General features: G+C 48.9%; 1 protein-coding gene across 1 annotated transcript in view; it reads left to right on the top strand.

Moving 5' to 3' along the window:
- Positions 1-541: 541 nt before the first annotated feature.
- Positions 542-18,394, top strand: part of GPC3 (glypican 3) — a 155,204-nt gene continuing 137,351 nt past the window's right edge. The window contains exons 1-2 of the mRNA XM_075512926.1: positions 542-710; positions 10,544-10,705. Of these exons, the coding sequence (XP_075369041.1) occupies positions 542-710; positions 10,544-10,705 (331 nt within the window). The remainder of the gene's footprint in view (positions 711-10,543; positions 10,706-18,394) is intronic.

The following is an 18,394-nucleotide window of genomic DNA, read 5'->3' as shown; positions in this document are numbered from 1 at the left end:
GCCGTGCAAGACGCCGGCCCGGCTTGCGCAGGTGCTTCACCGCACGGACAGCAGCCGTGGAAGCGCCGGAGCGGCAGCCGCCCCCGCGGAAACCTGCGACGCCGCTGCACCCGCCGCGCGCCAACGCGGAGCGGCCCCTGCGAGCAGCGGCGCGAGGCCCCGCCGCCTGCAAGCGCACACCGGTACCGCGCCCCTCCCGCGCGGCGCAGGGCGCTTTGCGGGGCAGCTGTGGCGCGCGCCGGGCGGGGCGGGGCGGGGCAGCCTCCGCGCGCCGCGGGGCCAATAAGCGCCGGGGCGGTGCCGCGCGCGGGGCAAGTTTGCCGGTACCGGGGCGGGCACCAATCAGCGCGGGGGCCGGCTGGGCGAGGGCCAATGGGCGCGCGGCGGGGCGGGGCGCGCGGAGCCGGTCCCGGCGCTCCGGGAGCGTCGCGCGAGGCGCGGGGCTGAGCTCCGCTCCGCAGCAGCCCGGTCCCGGCGCGGTGCCGCCCGGCGGAGATGCCAGCCGGCGGGGTGTAGAGGAGCGCCCCGGTGCCCCGGGAGAATGTCGGGGAGCGGCGGAGCGCTGCAGCTGCTGCTGCTGCTGCTGGCCGCGCTGCTCGGCGCCCTGGGGGGCGCGCAGCCGGCGGGGGAAGCCGCCTGCCGTCCGGTCCGCGCCGCCTTCCAGGTGCTGCAGCCCGGAGCCAAGTGGGTGCCCGAGAGCCCTGTGCCAGGTGAGGCCGCCCAGCCCCGCGGCCTGCCGCCGCTCCCCCCCGGGGCTCGTCGGTGCGCCGAGCCCAGGGGCCGCTCGAGTGCGGCGCGGAGCGGCTGCTGTGCCCGGAGAGGGGGGCGCGGGGGAGGGTCGCCGTGCGGCTGCGGGACGCTGCGGAGCCGGTGCGGGCTGCCCGCTCTTCCCTGGCAGCTGGGGCGCGGGGCGGCCGGCCGCTCGGTGTCGGTGACCGCCGGGCTCCGCGCTCCGGGTGCGGCGGGTGCGCCCCGCTGCAGGGTTAAAACGGAGTCTGCGGTTACGCCCCTGGAATGGGGATCCCCTAGAGGAGCGGGGATCCCCTAGAGGAGCGGATCTTCTATTGCTCTCATTTTGTTTAGGGGGTCTTTTACCGAGAGGTGGCTGATGTGCAAACTTCTGCTGTCGGGCAGAGCTGGCGTGCTGCCTGCGGAACCAGCCGTCCTCATGCGCAGAGCTCTGTCGGGGGGTCTTCTCTTGTCCGGTGCGAGGGGCCCGGGCGAGCGCGGAGGCTCCGCGCACCCGTCACGCCTCTGCTGGCCCTGCATCTGCCGGAGCTGCTTTCCTCGGTGCACTTACTGCGGGCCCGGCAGCGAGCGGTGCGCCGAGCAAAGGCGTCGTGCGAGGGAAATCCCGCTCTGTAAAGCCACTCCGGGAGCACCCAGACCCTCATCCCCAGCCCGAGCTCGAGGGCTGCCACAGCTGCAGAAAACGGGGCTGGGAACAGGCAGCACGGCAGCACAGCGTTCTCTGAGCTGCCTCTGCCCCGTGCGGGGTGCGGTGGCCTGGGCCGGAGGCTGTTACGGAGCCGGGCGAGGTGTTACTCTGCTGTGCAATTAGCATTACAGGTGGCTGTCTGTGTGGTACCGCACCAAACCTCACCACCTGTGCCCTGTGAGGCTGCTTTCAGTATATATGTCTTGTTCCTGTTTTAAAATGTAGGTGAAATACTTGAATTCCCTGCCTTTTAAAGGTTTTTGTTAAAAGGTTGCAGCTTTTTGTTAACTAGGGAGTGTGGGCTCCTCCAGGTGGGTGGCTGTGTGCTGGGAGTGTGTGTACACAAACGGATAGGTTTTGATAGCTGCGTTACAGAGCTGCCTGAAGAACTCGGGTGCTGTTGTGTTAGGTTAAATATGCAGCAGCGAATGCCTGCCCTGAAAAGCTTATGATCAAAGTATGAAAAGGAAGAGATAACAGGCAAACGTGACAGGCAGGGGAGGTGCAATGAGATCATTGCCAGTGGTAGCTGCTTTTAATAGTGATGTGTTGAGTTAGATTTCTCGCATTCAGCGTTGCACAGGCCAGAAATACAAGAGTTGCTTCAGCAATGATCTGCTGTGGCGCAGGAGAGGAAGGGGAGAAGCGGGGTGCCAAGGGCTGGGACTGCCAGGGGTTGTGTCTGCTGGTGCAAATCCCAACTCCTTTGGTCTGTAGGACTGTAGCAACACCTCAGCTTACCAACAGCTGTTAGATCTAGCACGAGATTTCAGATGCAAGTCTCTGATGGTGAGAGAGTACCTCCCCTATCCCTTCCTATCCTTACATCCCCTTCCCATGTAATTTTTGACTCTTTTCTTAATGCTCCCTTCAGAGTAGCTGCAGGAGCAACATCCCATCTCTCTTGTCTCTCTCCATCCTGCAGGGGATTGGTCTCCTGGTCAGTATGAAGGTAGCACTGGAAATACTTTGCCAAGAAATGTTTGCATGGAGAGCTGCAGGAAGGGGAAAGAGCTGCTTTTATCACCACAAAATGACAAATTCTGTTGTTTGTTTGTAATCAAAGAAATGTCTTCCCTTGCTTCTGTGAAAGTCAGTGAAATGTTTGCTTTGATCCCTAGGTAACTCTCTTGGAGTGTATTTTTACAGGGAGAGGTGATGGAGGGGTGGGCAGCTGGGTGCTCTCAACGGGTCCCTGCAGGCTGTGCTGTGAGTGTTGAGGGGCTGCTGGGGCCTCCATGCTGCAATGTGGTCGGAAACATGCAGCATCCTCCATCCTGGCCTGCGCTGTGATTGCAGCGGCTGCCTCTGCCCGGGCATATTCCTTTCCCGGCAGGGTTCAGGTTGCTGGAGTTGCTCAGTTGTGCTCTTGCCCCGCTGGGAGCCCCAGCTGCATCCCTGGTATTCAGGAGGAGTAAGGAGCCCTTTGCCTCTCTGCAGAGCCTGTGGGTAGCTGGATCAATATCTCCTAACAGGGATGGTGTTTCAAGTGAACGCTTCCAGCTTGTTATAATGATAAAGTTCCCACATATCAAATCAAAAGTGGATTTTACATTTGCCTAAGTACATAAACTTGATCATAATTAAAGCAATGACTGCTTGCTTATACCTTGGATCTGGCCCATCTTGCATGACTCTGAGTAGTAATTACACTTCAGAGCACTCGCTTCTCCTAGTAGCAGCTGCATAAATCTCTGTAATAGGGGAACATCACTCAAGGACTATTTTCCAGGCTTCTGTTTATTGCTTTTCTTCCTTTCATACAGCTGTCAATTAAAAAAAGTTTTGGAGTTCCCAGCCACAAATCACCACGGAATCAATTCTGAGAACCTTTGCCTATGGATCATATCACCCTGGAGAAAGCAAGGGTTTAAACAATTTATTTAAAACGTGGGGGTTTTTTTTGACACAAACAGAAAACAATGACTTCTGGAAGCCACATTTTGCATTATGAGCAGTTGTGGCTGAAGGCATAAGTAGAGGAAACACTGCTGAGTTGCAACACGCAGGAGAAATGTCCCATGGCTCCGTTTTACTGGATCAGTGGTGCGTGGGCTGGGGGGGACATCGGCACAGTGCTCCCTGTAGAGAAGCCCAGTCACACCAGGCTGATATTTTAATTAAAAAAAAAAAAAGGCAATTCTGATAAATGTGAGGGAAGTGTCATGCTGTTTCATGAGCGGTATTAATGTTCCGGGAGTAATTCTAGCTGAAGGCGTGCATCCGGCAGTGAGCAGAAACTTGGTCTCCTCCGGTCCTGCAGCCTGGGGACCAGGTTTTTGCAGCTCTGGAGCATGCTTTGGCACGCTCAGAGGTGGGGAGCAGCATGACCTAACTACTGTCAGCTGTGGCTGACTGTTCGGAGGGGTGGGAGGACGTAATTCATGCCAACAACTCCACTGGAGCTAGATGAGAGGCCTTGTGCTGGAGAGGAGCGAAGGCAGGGTGATGGGGGAGTGCTTTTCATAGGCTTTTCTGAAGATGAGACTTAATGCCAGCTTGTGAGCCAGCTTGCAGTTCTGCGCTGGGGTAACTTCACATTCATTAATAACTAAATTCTCTTTTTCTTGCACTGCCTGTCTTGGTTTTCTTCTTCCTTTTGTCTTTTCTCTGCATAATTTCTCATGTATAAACAGTAACTTGAATTTCCATTTTTTCCTGGTCTGTTTTTCTCTCCTCTTTGCTATTTGGATTTCTTTGTGCTCGTGGTGACACTCTGGATAACGGGGCTGGTGCATGTGGGTAGAGGGGAAGGGGTGAGTTGTCGCCTGGCTGAGACGGGGAGAGGGGATGGATGTCTCTGGCCCTGGTCGCGTGGAAGCTGAGGAATATTTTTCTCAGCAGAAATATCTGCCGGTGGGTCTGTCTTCCTCCTCCCACAGTGGAGTGCAGTTTCCAGCTTTTTGTTCATTCTCTTTGATGGAAGCAAATATGGATTCAGCCTAAGAAAATAGAGGAGATCAACCTTTTGCTTTTGGAGTGGAGGTGTAAAGCTTTACAATGGCTGGCTGAGCGTGTCAAACTTTCTTCTCTCTTTTCTTCTTTTTGGCAGCTGGTGTGTGCCACTGTACAATTTGAAAACTAAAAGTCCCAAGTCTTCCTGCTGGACTGGATGCGCTTTTGCTCGTGAGCTGGGTCCCTTTGTACTCCTGCTCTTTTATTCTGTTTTTCCTGAGTGGGACTAATGATACTCCTCCCTGTGCAGCCTTTCCGTGTAGCTTAGCATGGTGGTTTAAGATCCTAGTTTACTAGATAATTGAGTTTTCTGTTCTTAATTATTTCAGGCCTGCAAGTTGCTCTCTTGATAGTTAAGAGAGCAGGAGCAGAACCCGAAAATTTAGTAACCTCCCCAGGCAGTGGTTTTATAGTGAGATCATTAATTTTATTTTTTTTCCCCCAGGGGTTAATTTTAACAACATCCTGAACAGTGTTCTTCCCAGTCTTTGGAATGGCTGTAGGGTGTGTGCGTGTGACTGTAAGAAACATGTACGGTGAGTGGGTGCCCACAAATTAACTCCATATTTTTGATGACAGTATTGTTGATACATTTGTACATTTGTTAGAGGGGAAACTCTTACTCTGTAAAACCTCTCTTATTTTCTCCATAATTACTTCTTTTAAAAGATGCAGTGTTATAGAGTGTTATATGTGCGTGGCAATCATCTGGCCAACATTGCAAGACTTGGGGAGGAATCCAGAGTCAGATGGCCTTGTGAAACACAAGATGGAGCAGAAAATAAAGGATAATTAAGCAGTAGTAAATTTCCCATGTAGTACCCATACTGTTCCAACTTTAATCATTTATTGAACAAGGTTGGTTTATCATTTATGTCTCTTTAATTAGGTTTTAAAAAGATCAGCACTTAACCTAGGTTTTGAACAGTTGCATTTCCTTTTCCCCCCAAATGCTGAGCATTAAAAGCCAGTGACAGATGCATGGCCCCCTAGTCATATAATTTAAAAGAAGGTTTTTAATAAAAAAAAAAGAAGTATTGAAATAGCTGGGGAAAAATCTACTACATTTAAAGGTTGAATCACTGCTTTTATCTGTTTAAAGTATGATGCTGACTGCAAAACAATTGGAGAAAGAAAATTAACACAAAGCAGCAGCTTTTTTATGTGTAATAGTAACAAACTGGTGAGCTAAGAGGCTGGGATGAAGAGCCCTCCGGCGTTTCCAGACCGCAGAAGGTGAAGAGTGCCGTTGCATGGGGTAGCAGAGCCCTCCCGTCGCATGGGGAGGAGGCTGCAGTAATGTAACATTAAGCAGGGCCAGGTTCTCATTTTGGCAACGCCTGGGGTAAATTTGGGGGGAATGTTAATTTGATTTAAGCTGCCGTTGGATCTGGGTGGGCAGGCTTGCGTGCCCCAGTGGAAAGCACGGCTTGTCTGCCTGTATCTGATGACAGGGTTGGAGCTATCCTGGGATGCTTAAAATCAAAATACAATCCTTCAGCCTCACGAAGGAGTTCGCAGCTGCCTGCAGATGATCTCAAGGGGTTTTTTTGACATTTAATCCACTCAAATTATTTTCACTTCTGCTGTACCGACCACCTTATCTGTGGGAATAATTGTACATCAAAGTCAAATTTAATGCTTTAAATTCACTGCTACCTGGTCTTCAGTAAGAATTCCCCGTGTCGGAAGAAGGAGGAAGAGGCAGGGTGCTGCTGAAATGACTGCAGCTGTAGAGGTTAGTTCTGTCAGCTAGGAGTGTATGCAAAATTACTGGAGCATTTACACTGCTGTTCCCCAAGATGGCATAAATGGCACAGCGCTCTGACAGTGCCTGGTGTCTGCGCGCCTATGGAAGGGGCCGCATCCAGCTCCTCCTCACCCATGGGAGCTGGGTGTCGGAGGGTCAGGCTCCCGTGCTTAGCATCGCATGGATATCGCTAATCTTGCAAAGATTGGTATGTGAGCGTCCAAATGCAACTTAATAAAACTGTTGGAGTAATTCGTGGGACACTTTCTTTCAAAAAATGAATTTGTAATGACTTATAGCAAAAGGAGGAGGTTGTTTGCAAGGGCTGAGACTGGCATTACGAGGTGTAATGGCTTGAAACTTTAAGAAAAAGGGGGGTGTGTAGGTTGGGAGATAAAAACAGTCTAACAGTAAGGGCCATTAGGCAGCAGAATGGGCTTTGCTATCTTGCAAGTTGGAGCTATCACTGGAGGTGTTTGCGTTAGATAAAATGCTTAGAGGGGGTGGATTGGGAGGCAGCGGGTAGGATTTGATGACTCGCAGGACCTTTTCCATTGCATTTATGGAGCCAAAAACATGCAGCAGTTTAATTCATGCTAGTGTCTGATCCGTAGGCTTGTGGTGTGTTTCCAGGCGTTTGTGTCTCTGCATCCACCATGCTTCTGGAGCATGCATGGTTTGCACAGCTCCTAGCACTTGGGGTGCAGGATCTGGGTCTGTTGGGTGGTCCTGCAGCATGAGTGCAGAAGAGGGTCCTCCAAGCAATGGCATGAACAAACCCCAAATGAACTTGCAGGTCAGAAAGTGCTGTCCCTGTTTCATTGGTGTCTGCTGAGGTCAGTGGGGTGGGTTAGTGGCTCCTGGGGGACTGGGGTCCTGGGCATCAAAACCCCCTTTCCTTACTATTGGGACTTACAGATGGGGCTGTTTGGGTCTGCTCGCCATCTGGGAAAGCCACATACAGAAAATAGCTGGCAGATGGGAGTCAGGCCCCCGTTCCCTGGCCCTCTGTAGCAACGCTCTGCGCCAAGAAGGACCTTGTCCCTGGTAGCTGATAAGAGCCTGTCCTGCCTGTATTGACCTGTTGCATTTACCATGATGTTTCTGGTCATCAGTGTTAGTTGGCTATCTCTGTAAAACGTTTTAAGCTGTCAGAGTTAATTCCCAGGCTTTTTCCTCCTCCTCCGTGATTGCTCTGCTACAGCATGTGTCTGTCTTTACTTCACAAAAATAAAAATCCATTTAAGGGGAGAAATTGGCTTAATTGCTAAAAAGAAGGATGGGAGGCGGGTAGATGACCTTGCTGCTTCCTATCCCTGGCTTTCACTTGCACAGATCTCTTAATTGCCAACTCTCAGATTTGCTATATTGGTATTTCCATTAATCGTGGAAGGCTTTTTTTTTTTTTAATTTGAAATGTGTCCTAATATAATAAATGTAGGAGGAAATAAGCTTTGTATTAACAAAAAATTTATGGCTGTATTGTAGTGTTAAAGGGACCATGCTAAGCCTTTTTGCGGTGTAAATTGGCTTGGATTTGACTCTAAAAAAACCTCTTTAACTCACTGTTATATAACCGCTTCTCTCATTAACGCAGTGTCTTGCTGTTAAGGCAGTTTTATGGCTCCTGTTATTCTTTCAATGCATGAAATACCTGTTGCTGTGCTCCTCTGGAGTGGGTTAGTTCACGAACTGCTGAGACCCGATCTTTAGATGTCAGTGGTGCTGGCTCTTTGTCGGAGGGCTTGATGAAGGAATTTATGCTGCGTACCCTGTTTTGCCAAAGGGGAAACTGAGGCAGCAGGTAGGGATGGAGCCAGGATGGCCTTGTGGTTCCAGCCTTGGGCCGTGCCTGCTTCTCCCCCTTTGCCACGCGTTGTTTTGTAGCGACGGCAGGACTTGGTTTGGTTAAAGCTCCTTTCAGCCTGTGAAATGCATGTTGGAGATGAAGTGTTTCACGATGTTTTTCCCAGGCTGTGCCAGGGGAAGGGATGGGGCTGGAGGGAGGAGGGTTTCTGCTGTTGCTGCTCCCAAGCCCTGACAGCTGTTTCTCCCTTGGCAGTGTGCATGACTCTTCTTCAGGAGGTACACGGTTGAACTGACATTAATATTAATCCTGTTGTTCTAGAGTACGCTTACAAAAGTGACTTTTGACACTTTCTAGTAATTAGTGAGAGAGCGGATGTGGTAAAAGACTCTTAAGAAGGAGAGGAGAGGGGAACCTGGAAGGATGCGTAATCCTTCCAGAGCAAAGATCTAAATTATCAAACTTTGTTTTATTGAGGGGAAAAAAAACTCTGCAGCAAATGGGAAGGCAGAGCAAGGGCTGAGGGGTGCATGGAGCCTTCAGCCCTGTCTGGGCTGTTGGTCGCTGGCTTGGGGACTCCTTCCTAATCCTGGTTCTGGGCAGTGCTGAGTCTAACGGGGAGCTGCTCCTGCTCTGGCATGCTGGGGGCATGCTGCAGTTTGGGTGGCAGACACTAAAATGGAAGGTTCTTGCTGCTGTCTGGCCCTGGATAGCTGTTTTTAATGGAGTTGTTGCTTACTGTTTGAGTTCCTAACAGCAGCATCAGATTAGATGTGTTTTGCATGATGAGGGCTATTTGCTTTGATATGAGCTTGTTGCTCTGTTTGTGTTTGTGGGGCCACAGTTTGCTATTGGAAGTTGATTGAGACTTTCTGTTGCTGCCACTTCGAGCTCTTCTGCTCCATCATTGAGCCAGCAGTGTGCCCAGGTGGCCAAGAAAGCCAATGGCATCCTGGCTTGTATCAAAAATAGCATGGCCAGCAGGAGTAGGGCAGTGATCGTGCGCCTGTACTCGGCACTGGTGAGGCCGCACCTCGAATGCTGTGTTCAGTTTTGGGCCCCCCAGTACAAGAGAGACATTGAGGTGCTGGAGCGTGTCCAGAGAAGGGCAACGAAGCTGCTGAAGGGTCTGGAGCACAAGTCTGATGAGGAGCGGCTGAGGGAGCTGGGGTTGTTCAGCCTGGAGAAAAGGAGGCTGAGGGGAGACCTTATCGCTCTCTACAACTGCCTGAAAGGAGGCTGTAGAGAGGTGGGGTTGGTCTCTTCTCCCAGGTAGCAAGTGATAGGACGAGAGGAAATGGCCTCAAGTTGCGCCAGGAGAGGTTTAGACTGGATATTAGGAAATTTTACTTCACTGAAAGGGTAACCAAGCATTGGAACAGGCTGCCCAGGGAAGTGGTTGAGTCGCCATCCCTGGAGGTATTTAAAGGACGTTTGGATGAGGTGCTTAGGGACATGGTGTAGTGGTGGTCTTGGTAGTGTTAGGTTTATGGTTGGACTCGATGATCTTAAAGGTCTTTTCCAACCTATACGATTCTGTGATTCTGTGATCTTTTCCTGTTGTCTGAACCCAAAAGATTAATATGATTTTTTTTCCTAGATTTTATTTATCACCTTTTAGCTAACACCACCTTTCCTAAAATGAAAGCTAACTACATTTGGGAATGTAAAGACCCAAGTTTAGCATCACTGACCAGTGCTTTGAGTTGCAGCTTGAGATGCCAGAGCAAGCAATGCTCCTCTTGCCTTTGTACCCTGGCTTTTGTACCATTCCGGTGAATGGGTGGAGGTGCTGCCCCTGCATCCATGCAGTGGCACGTCTGCTGCTGAAGCAGCACTTGCCTTTTGCAGTGCTCAGTGCATGCCCCAGGACCTGTCCCTCTGCAGTGGGACTTGCACAAGTGAAGTGATGGACCTGTTGAGATGGAGGAAGGATGGGGTGCTGAAATTGGTGGGAGGACTCAGGAGATGCACACAATTTAGAAGTCTGCACAAAAAACCCCCAGTAGTAAATCATCATTGTTGTGCATTCCTATTGTTACTGTTATTGCTGTGGATACAAAAGGATGGAGATTGCAGGCAAATAACAGTTGTTATTTGTTTTAAGCTAGCTTTAAGTCTTTATGCAAATTACAAGCACGTTCTGCGTGCTGAACTACGTGCATTGCTCTCCTCGTTGTAAATGCACAGCTTCAAATCCTTGCTCCGTCGTCCATCTCCCGCTCTATCTCTTCTGGCTGCCTGCAGCTCCTTACCGATGTGCTGGTAGGCATGTGGGAGACAGCAGGGCGATGCTCTGTATCGCTCTGCTCGGCGCCAGCCCATCAGTGGATGGCGTGTGTGGGAGCTAAAGCAAGCAGCGTGCTGGCAGGCGTACATAGCAAGCTCTCGGGGGCTATTGCTCAGCAATCCTGGCTCTGCCTTATTGGTCGTCTTCGGCTGAGCTGCTTGCTCAGGACAAATTCCAGAAATGTCATCAATTTGCCCAAACAGTAATTGCAGTGATACCAGCGTATGGAGTTGGTTTCCTCTCCACTCCTAGCAATTCCACCTCCTAATGCAAATTTTCTGCCCTTCTTGTGTCTCCCTCCAGGGTCCGATCTGCAAGTATGTATCCCGAAGGGCTCCACGTGCTGCTCGAGGAAGATGGAGGAGAAGTACCAGGCAACAGCCCGCCTGAACATGGAGCAGTTCCTGCAGTCTGCCAGCATGGAGCTGAAGTTCCTCGTCATCCAGAATGCCGCTGTCTTCCAAGGTGAGCGCTGGGGGGTGGTCCAGGCACGCGGTGGGAGGACGGCACTTCTGCTCCTCTTCCTCAGCCCCTGGCAATCAGAAGTGCAGGTGGCTGGAAGCTTTCTGTTCACTTGTTTTCATATGTTTGTATGTATTATATATGCTTATTTACCATAAATAATACACCTGCTTTGGTATATGGCTGCTCTGCAGGGCTTGTCCTAAATATTTCTGTAGCTGAAACAGCAAATGTAAATTTAAAGACTAAACCTCTTCAAGTGCAAATTTAAAAATAAATTAAAAACCCACTTCTCCAAGAATTAAACTCTCTGTGCAAGTACCATCTTGTGTGATTCTTCCAGTACCAAAAACATGTTGCAGCAATGTGATCTGGTTGTAAACCCAGTGTAATGCTTGGTAAGCATCTAAAACATGTGTATTGATTATTGTTATCCACCGCAAAACAAAGTTGGTTATTCCACGTGAAGGTGGGTAGAGGCTGCCTTGTTCACAAGTGTGGTCCCTGGTGCTCGCCATGGGATATCTGAGTGCTTGGTAACCTGAAGCCACGCTATATGGTGGCAGCTCTCTTCTTTTTCTAATGATAATGTCATGTACTGCCTTTTTAGCAAAACTGGCCTTTGACAAATATTTTCTATTGTGGATACACACCAGTTTGTGTCACTTAAATCTGCAAATTTTTTTTTTTGAGGGCCTTTATGCAAGCAAAACTTATTCCATCCATGGTTAATGTGAGGTGAAATGATTGCTTGTTTGTTGAGTGCTCTCCTGTTGAGGTTCCATCGTTCTGTATTAATGGCATTTTTGCCTATATTTAAAAAAGAAGGCATGAGCAATCAAGCGTTTTTTGCCTTCATGCTGACATTTTTTCAGAATAATTGATTTATTTTTGTTCATGCCTCACGAACACCAAGACCCAAAGCCTGCTGAAGCCTGTGGGATCATGGCAAAGCTCTGTTCTGGTCCACAACTGACTGATGAAGTCTAATGTGTTGTTTTTCTCAACGTAAGATCAAATACATTGCTGAGGAAGTAACAGCGTATGCTTTCTTCTTTTTTTTTTTTTTTTTTTTTCCCCCCAATGCTTCTTAATGCAGTGGCCATTAAGTTGTAATTCTGCTAAACAGAATGAGGTAAAACTAATGAGACATTGGTTTCCTAGGCATTGGAAATGTGGACTAGCTTCAGAAATGCTGAATAATCTGGCCAGAATACGAAGTGTCCACCTCCTCCCCTACCATTTGACAAAAACTTTGTAACTTTGGAGTTTTTATTGGGTGTAGGAATGACACCCTATGTTACTACAGGTTGTGTGTAGCGTAGCAGAGTTGGGTGCTCCAGCTCTGAACTTTCTGCATCTTCTGGAGAGAGTTGAATCCCTTGCTCTGATCCCCCCCCCCCCCCCCTTTTTTAAAACTGTGATTTCCATCCTGGCCATGAGAACCCTTTCCTTCTGTGCAGGGGTTTTGCAGCTGATGTTACTGAATGCTGAATTGCCATTTTTTGGTGGTGGGGAAGAAAAGCATTTAATTGAAGAATTCCTGACCACTTCTGCTTATAAAAAAAGATCGTGACTAATTTTAAAGATCTTTTGCAATCCCATGGTAGAAGAGCAATTCCTAGCTGTAACCGTTGAGCTCACTGTAATTACCTCATATAAAGTGTTTTGGACTTGGAAGGGCAATTCGTTAGACTTTGAAAATTGTGTACTTTTGTTATCTTTAAATTTAGTCTCAAAGTCTGTAGAAGAATAATTTTTTTTAATAGCTGGATCTTTTGATTGCTGCTTGTTTAAGACTATTTTGATGGCTGCAGAGGCTGTTCCAGCTATAGAAATTGTGCTTGGACCCAACATACAGAGGTCTGATTTCTTGTGTCTTGGCACTGCTCATGGTAGGGGACAGGCTTCTGTCTCAAGACATCGCTAAGGGATCTGGTGCTGGGGTGTGATGTCTGGAATCAAACCCCACCAGTGTGCCGTTTGCTTCCTCCCACGTTGCCAAGGGATGTGCTGGTTGCAGGTCAGAAAAGTTGCTGCTGCCCTGGCACAGCTGGGGAGGTAGGATGCCCATCGCAGGGGTGTGCCTGGGGCTGTGCGGGCTGCGTTCGGCTACGGGGGGACGCTGGAGCGGTCAGGGAAGAGACACACGGCCGCTGTTGGAGCCCCCGTGGTCCCTGAGCATCTCCTGCAGGTCCTGCTCCTGCATGGTGTCTCTGCTCGCAGCTGGGGACAGATGCCCTGTGGCTTCAGGAATTGGGGCTGTAGGAGTGGGATAGCTCAAAGCAGTGCCAGCGCTCGCACGCGTGCTCCGGCAAGGGAGAAAGCTCTCCGCGTGTCTTGCGTTGGGTCGGACCCCAGCGTCTGCTGGGGATCCTGCACTGAGGATGGGTAATGGCACTGCTCTCTAGGGCGGGGTAATATGTTGGTATGGAAACATATCCTAACCACTCATATTAAAAACACAAGTGTGAAACCCTTCAGAGTTAATTTTAATATTTTTAGCCTGGCATCTAAAGGGACTGCTAGTCTGACAAACAAAATCTCACCCAGATGTTATTATTTTGCACCAAATTTAATTTCTTCCTGCTGAAGCTAGAGCAGCATCTCTGCTGATAAAGATCAAGGGAAATTGTCTGGCATTTACAGAAAATCTCATCCAGGCCTATCTGTTACAATGTTCACTTAGCAAAGTTTATTAGATTATTAGTTTTAGACCCTTGGGCTTTTTCTTTATTGCAGTTAAGAAGGAAAAATCCCAACCAAAAAAAATCTTTCCTTCACTAAATTTAAATGGTACAATTAGCTTCTGGTCTTATTTTACAGGCATTTTTTTAAAATTATGAAGATGATTTAAGTAGTGATTTAATCCTTTGGAAAGTTGCTGCATTTGACAGTGTTAAAATGGATTGTAGCTGCCTTGACTGCAGTTAAATCTTACTCTAGGATTTCTTTGGGGGCAGGTTTTTTTGCTTTCATGCGGTGTAAGCGTGCTGGTATCTGCCTGTGTGTGCACCTCCCGGGTCAGGTTCTCAGCCGACAGCCAGCTCTGTTGCGTACCGTGAAGCTAGGCTGAACCACACCGCTTCACAACGTGCTCGTATGTCTTTTTCCAAATGATGTTTAGTACTGCTCTGAGGTTCTCATCCAAACTAACTAGTGAGTTAGTGCAACTAACCTGCTGCGGCAGACGGCCAGAGCCCTGCCTACAGTTTGCTTTCTCACCTCTTTCTCCTGACCTTAGATCTTGGCTCTTTGGTGGGGGGTTTCTGGCCCCGCCACCACTTAATCTTTTTCTCTTAAAACAACAGAAAAAGCCCTCAACAAACCCTACTGATTTCTGAAATATTACATCCAAATCTGTGAATATTTCAGCTTTGGGAAAGGTAAGCTTGAACAGGAAAATACTGGGGTTGTTCCTGTTTTTTTTCTCCTTTCCCCCACTGAAGAGCTCTGTTCCCCGGGGTTGGGTTGTGTGCATGTTCATCAGTCTGATGCCTCCCGCTTCCTAAGTTTGGGAATTTTCTTTTGAGTGATCACTTAATTTCTTGTCCTGCATGTTGCCCATGTTGCACTGTGGATAACAGAAAATTAAAGCTATAGCAGCTGCTCAGATGCAGCTCTCATGGTACATACACTCCTCCTAGTCCTTTGTCCAAGGGAAAAGGTACTTTTTAAAAAGGGGAAAGACTGCAACACTATAAAGCACAGAAGGACCCTCTAAGGGAATAGGAGCATTGCTTTGTGTAGGACTTGCTGGTAATCTTCCCCCTCCAGCAAGTGTGAAGCACAGCAACGGGAGAGCTGACTACTAGGGGCTGCTTCTGCAGGAGCAATGCAGTGTGCTTGTGGAGAAAGTCGCTTTCATTATTTTAAGCGATTGCTCAAATAAGCGATCAGCAGGATCGCGCATTGCCCTTCTGCAGCCTCTGCTGTTGATGCTAGTCCAGTCCTGGAGCGGCCGCTCTTTGCGTGGTGCAAACGCCAGGCTGTCGGAGCATGTCGGTGCCTGCTCTGCGATCTCCTTGCAGTGATGGTGAGGCTGCTGGAGCCAGCAGGGTAGCAGTGGCGTAAATCTTGAGATACACCATATACCTGTTTCTGACCCTGAATCTAGCCGCCTCGCTGCTTGCGTGGGCGCAGGGCTTGCTTCCACCCGCTTCCCAGATAGCTCCCGTGGGGCTGCGGAGCTGCTGGGACTTGGTTGGAAATGTGGGGGACACTGGGAAGGCAGGAGTGCAATTACCTGAACTGGAAAATTGGCTGGGATGCTGCAGTTGAATCCCCCTTGGTGAAAGCCTGTAAGGCTTAAATTAAGACCTGAGCTGATCCGTCTCAAAGGCAATGTCATTTAACCTTCTGCAAATGGGAGCTGGAAGACAAAAGGAGCTCTGTTGGGTACCTAAGGGGAGCTTGCAGGGGCTAAGAAGATTTGAGGGGCTTCTGGGATGTGAGTTTCAGTAGTTTCTAGGAGGACTGTGATAAATCAATATGGATAAACCTGCCTGTGTGTGTATGGTATTCTTGTATTCGTGGGAGAGTCCTGTTTCTTCTCCCCTCTGGAGCTGAGCCCTCGGTGGTTCTGGCAGAGCAGGCGGCGTGGGGAGGACGTCAATTCATCTCCCCTCGCGTGCTGCGGTAGGATAAAGGCAGAGTTGTAACTCTTAGTCCTACCAGGCGGCTCTGAAGGCTGTAAATCCTCCATTAGGCATAAATGCAGCCATTTTGGTTATTTATAGTTATTTACACTATCCATTCATATCTGTCAGAAATGAAGGCGGTTTTGACATTGCAAGCTTCTATCAGGTTATCTTTAATCAGTTTAGAGGCACCTAAGCCACAAATATATCAAATAGCCAATCCTAATGTCGGAGTCCTCTAAAGTATGACTGAATTATTTATTTTGTTATGATGAAAATGTCTGGGCTTTATTGGGTTTTCTTTGAAGAACTTGATTCTGCTTGAAGTCTGGAAGATAAAAGATCAGTGATTGTCTCTGCAAGTTTCTTATTCCAAATCCTTCAAGGCTTTTCATTTTTCACGAGCTGCTGTTACTACTTTAGAGTCAAGGTGAGGTAGTTGGAATTTCTTTTATTCTATTAAAGAGGTTTAAGTATATAAAAACTTGTCTTTACTAATTATGCCTTGCACAGGTAAATCCAAGATGCGTGCGGCTCAATCGGGTGAGAAGCGATGGGCTGTGTGGTGGGAGCCATTGCGTGTTAATGGCCGAGAAGGGTCCACTGATACCAGTGCTGCCCAGCAGAGCTTGTGTCTTATCGTTTGGAATAGTTTAATACTCCAGTGTCTTTAAGCCAATTAAGTCTGATGATGCAGGAGAGTCCTTCAGGTGTTGGCAGTAGGAAGAGCCTTGGTGGACAGGCTTCAGCACTGTGCTTCCTGGGGGACTTCAGCTTTGGCTGTGCTGCAGACCCGCTGCTGCTTACGGGGAAAGAGGTGGCAATACGGAGTAAGTGGGAGAAGTCTCTAGCTTGAAAAGTTAATAATTATTTCTTAATGTGTAAAGCAGTGGAGGAGGGGTGCTGAGAGTCGGGAGGTCTCGGAGCTGAACTGTCCCTGCGGAGGGAGATGTGCCTTGAGGACCAGTGGGCCACAGTTGTGGTGTGTGCGTGGGTTCGGATGTCTGCCGGTGTGCAGGCTTGGACCATCTGCCAGGCTTCTTGCACAGCTTTTCTATGCAGGAGAGAAGTGATTATGGTTAACTGAATAAATGTTAAAAAAAAGATACTTAGCAGTAGTCAAATGCAATATGAGTGGGGTGGTCAGCTTAATAGCTGCAGGTGTGTTGTGAAAAGTGCATGTGAAAATGTGAACTTTTGCTTGTGGGCCTGTAAAATATTAAGCTGACATTTTAGAGTGGACTCAAAGAATGAATTCATTTTTGGAAGAGAATATTAAAACTCTAATTAGACTTTGCAAGTAAATAAGCACCACAAGTAAATGTCTGTATCATCTTATAATTCCTGTGCCTAATTAGTCCTCTGCTAACCGAAGTCTCACTGCGTCCTTCTCTGATGCACCTATCTCCACAGCAGCAGTTCTCCTCTCTGAAAGCTTCTTGTTTTGTTGTTGTTGTTGTTTTTTTTTTTTTTTTTTAATTATTAATGTGTATTTAAAATAGGAGTTGTCTTGCTGGGTCAGTTCAGACCAATATTCTGCCTTTGGCAGTGGTTCCTGCCAGATGCTTTGGATGCACAAAGTTTGTAGTGGAAAACTATGGCGATTATGTTTCCCAGGTTGATAACGATGTTCTAAACCGATGATTACAGGTAGGTGGAAAGAGCTGTCTGCCTAATGAGACATCTCCGGTTGTCAGAATTGGTCTAGGGAGGTAATGTTTCCTTTCAAATAACCAGAACTTATTGTTCATAAATCACAGTTAATCTGTTTATTACACTAGCATACGAAGCTGGAAGTCTGGAGTGTGCTATAATGCTTAGCTTTAGGAGCAGAGCTGTAATAGTAGCAGCAGTTTCAAATGATTTGAAATTGGGGGATCAGCAAAATGCAGGAGTTTGTGGAGGCTCTGGGCATTAAAAATGACTGCTGAGGATTGATGAGTTTCTTTAACAAATTGTAAAATCCATCATGCAGGAGTTAGGGCATGAAACTGCCCTCCTGAGCTGCATAAACCATGGGTTTGGAAGTATTGCATGACAGTGCACGCTGCTGGGAAGGGAGATTTTGAAAGATGTTTGGTTTTGCTTTTGTTTCTTCCTCTCGCTGCCTGGAGTTTAAATGCCAGCACAGCGTTGGCATGCAGCTTGCCAGGCTCTGGGTGTGCTGGATGGGGCTGCTCCCAGGAGGAGCCTTTCAGTGCTCCTCATGGTGCTGAGCCCCAGACGTGGGGCTCTCCTCTTGCCTGGGAATGACTCCCTCTCCTCTGCTTCAGTCTATACCAGAGCGGTCGGGTTTCCTGTGATCTTCCAAAATCCCAGTGTGTTTCGGACAGCTTTGCACAGATGGAGAGCTTGGCGTGCCTCCTTGGGGTGCCTCCTTGCAGGAGGGAGCTCGTTGGCTTTTGCTGCTGTTTCCCTGCATCCCCATTTGAGCTCTGCAATATATACCCACACCAGTGGCCTCTTGTGCTCCCATCTGTGTTTGCACATGGAGAGGGCCTCTCTGGGGTCCCCATCTTGGGCGTCCATAGACTGGCTGCTGCAGGAAGAGGCTGCATCGTGCCCTTTGCAGCGGTCTTGGAGCTAGCAGTGACTCCCTGGCACATCCATGGAGGAGTGAAGTGTGTGCGGTGGGAGATATCCCCAGCCCCATGGTCCCTGCTTTTGGGGTCTTTGTGGCTTGAAGGGTGCAGCTGTGGGGAATTGCGTGTGGTTGAGATCCCTTCCCTGTGTCCTGCCTCTCTCTGTTTTTCCCCTGCAATTAAATACTGCTGACGCCCTTCCCATCATCGGTGAAATGAGGCTTGGAGGTTAATAGGGGGCTTTTTGTAACTGCCTACATGCTGCTTCAGCAGTTTTTAAACATTGCGCTTGGTGTCTGGGCTTAATGGACCCCAATTCAGAGTCCGTGGAGGAATTCCTGGATACCCGTGGGCCTTTCTTTGGCTGCTGGGGTACTGTCCCCTGCCAGCTCTGCTGCTGCTTTTCTGCTGTGAAAGGGGACGGTGCTCCCCTGCTTCCGAGGGACGTAGAGAGACATCGGCCGTGGGCA

The sequence above is a fragment of the Mycteria americana genome, chromosome 10 (genome assembly GCF_035582795.1).
Source record: "Mycteria americana isolate JAX WOST 10 ecotype Jacksonville Zoo and Gardens chromosome 10, USCA_MyAme_1.0, whole genome shotgun sequence".
Taxonomy (NCBI): domain Eukaryota; kingdom Metazoa; phylum Chordata; class Aves; order Ciconiiformes; family Ciconiidae; genus Mycteria; species Mycteria americana.
This window is presented reverse-complemented; position numbering and strand designations above follow the sequence as displayed.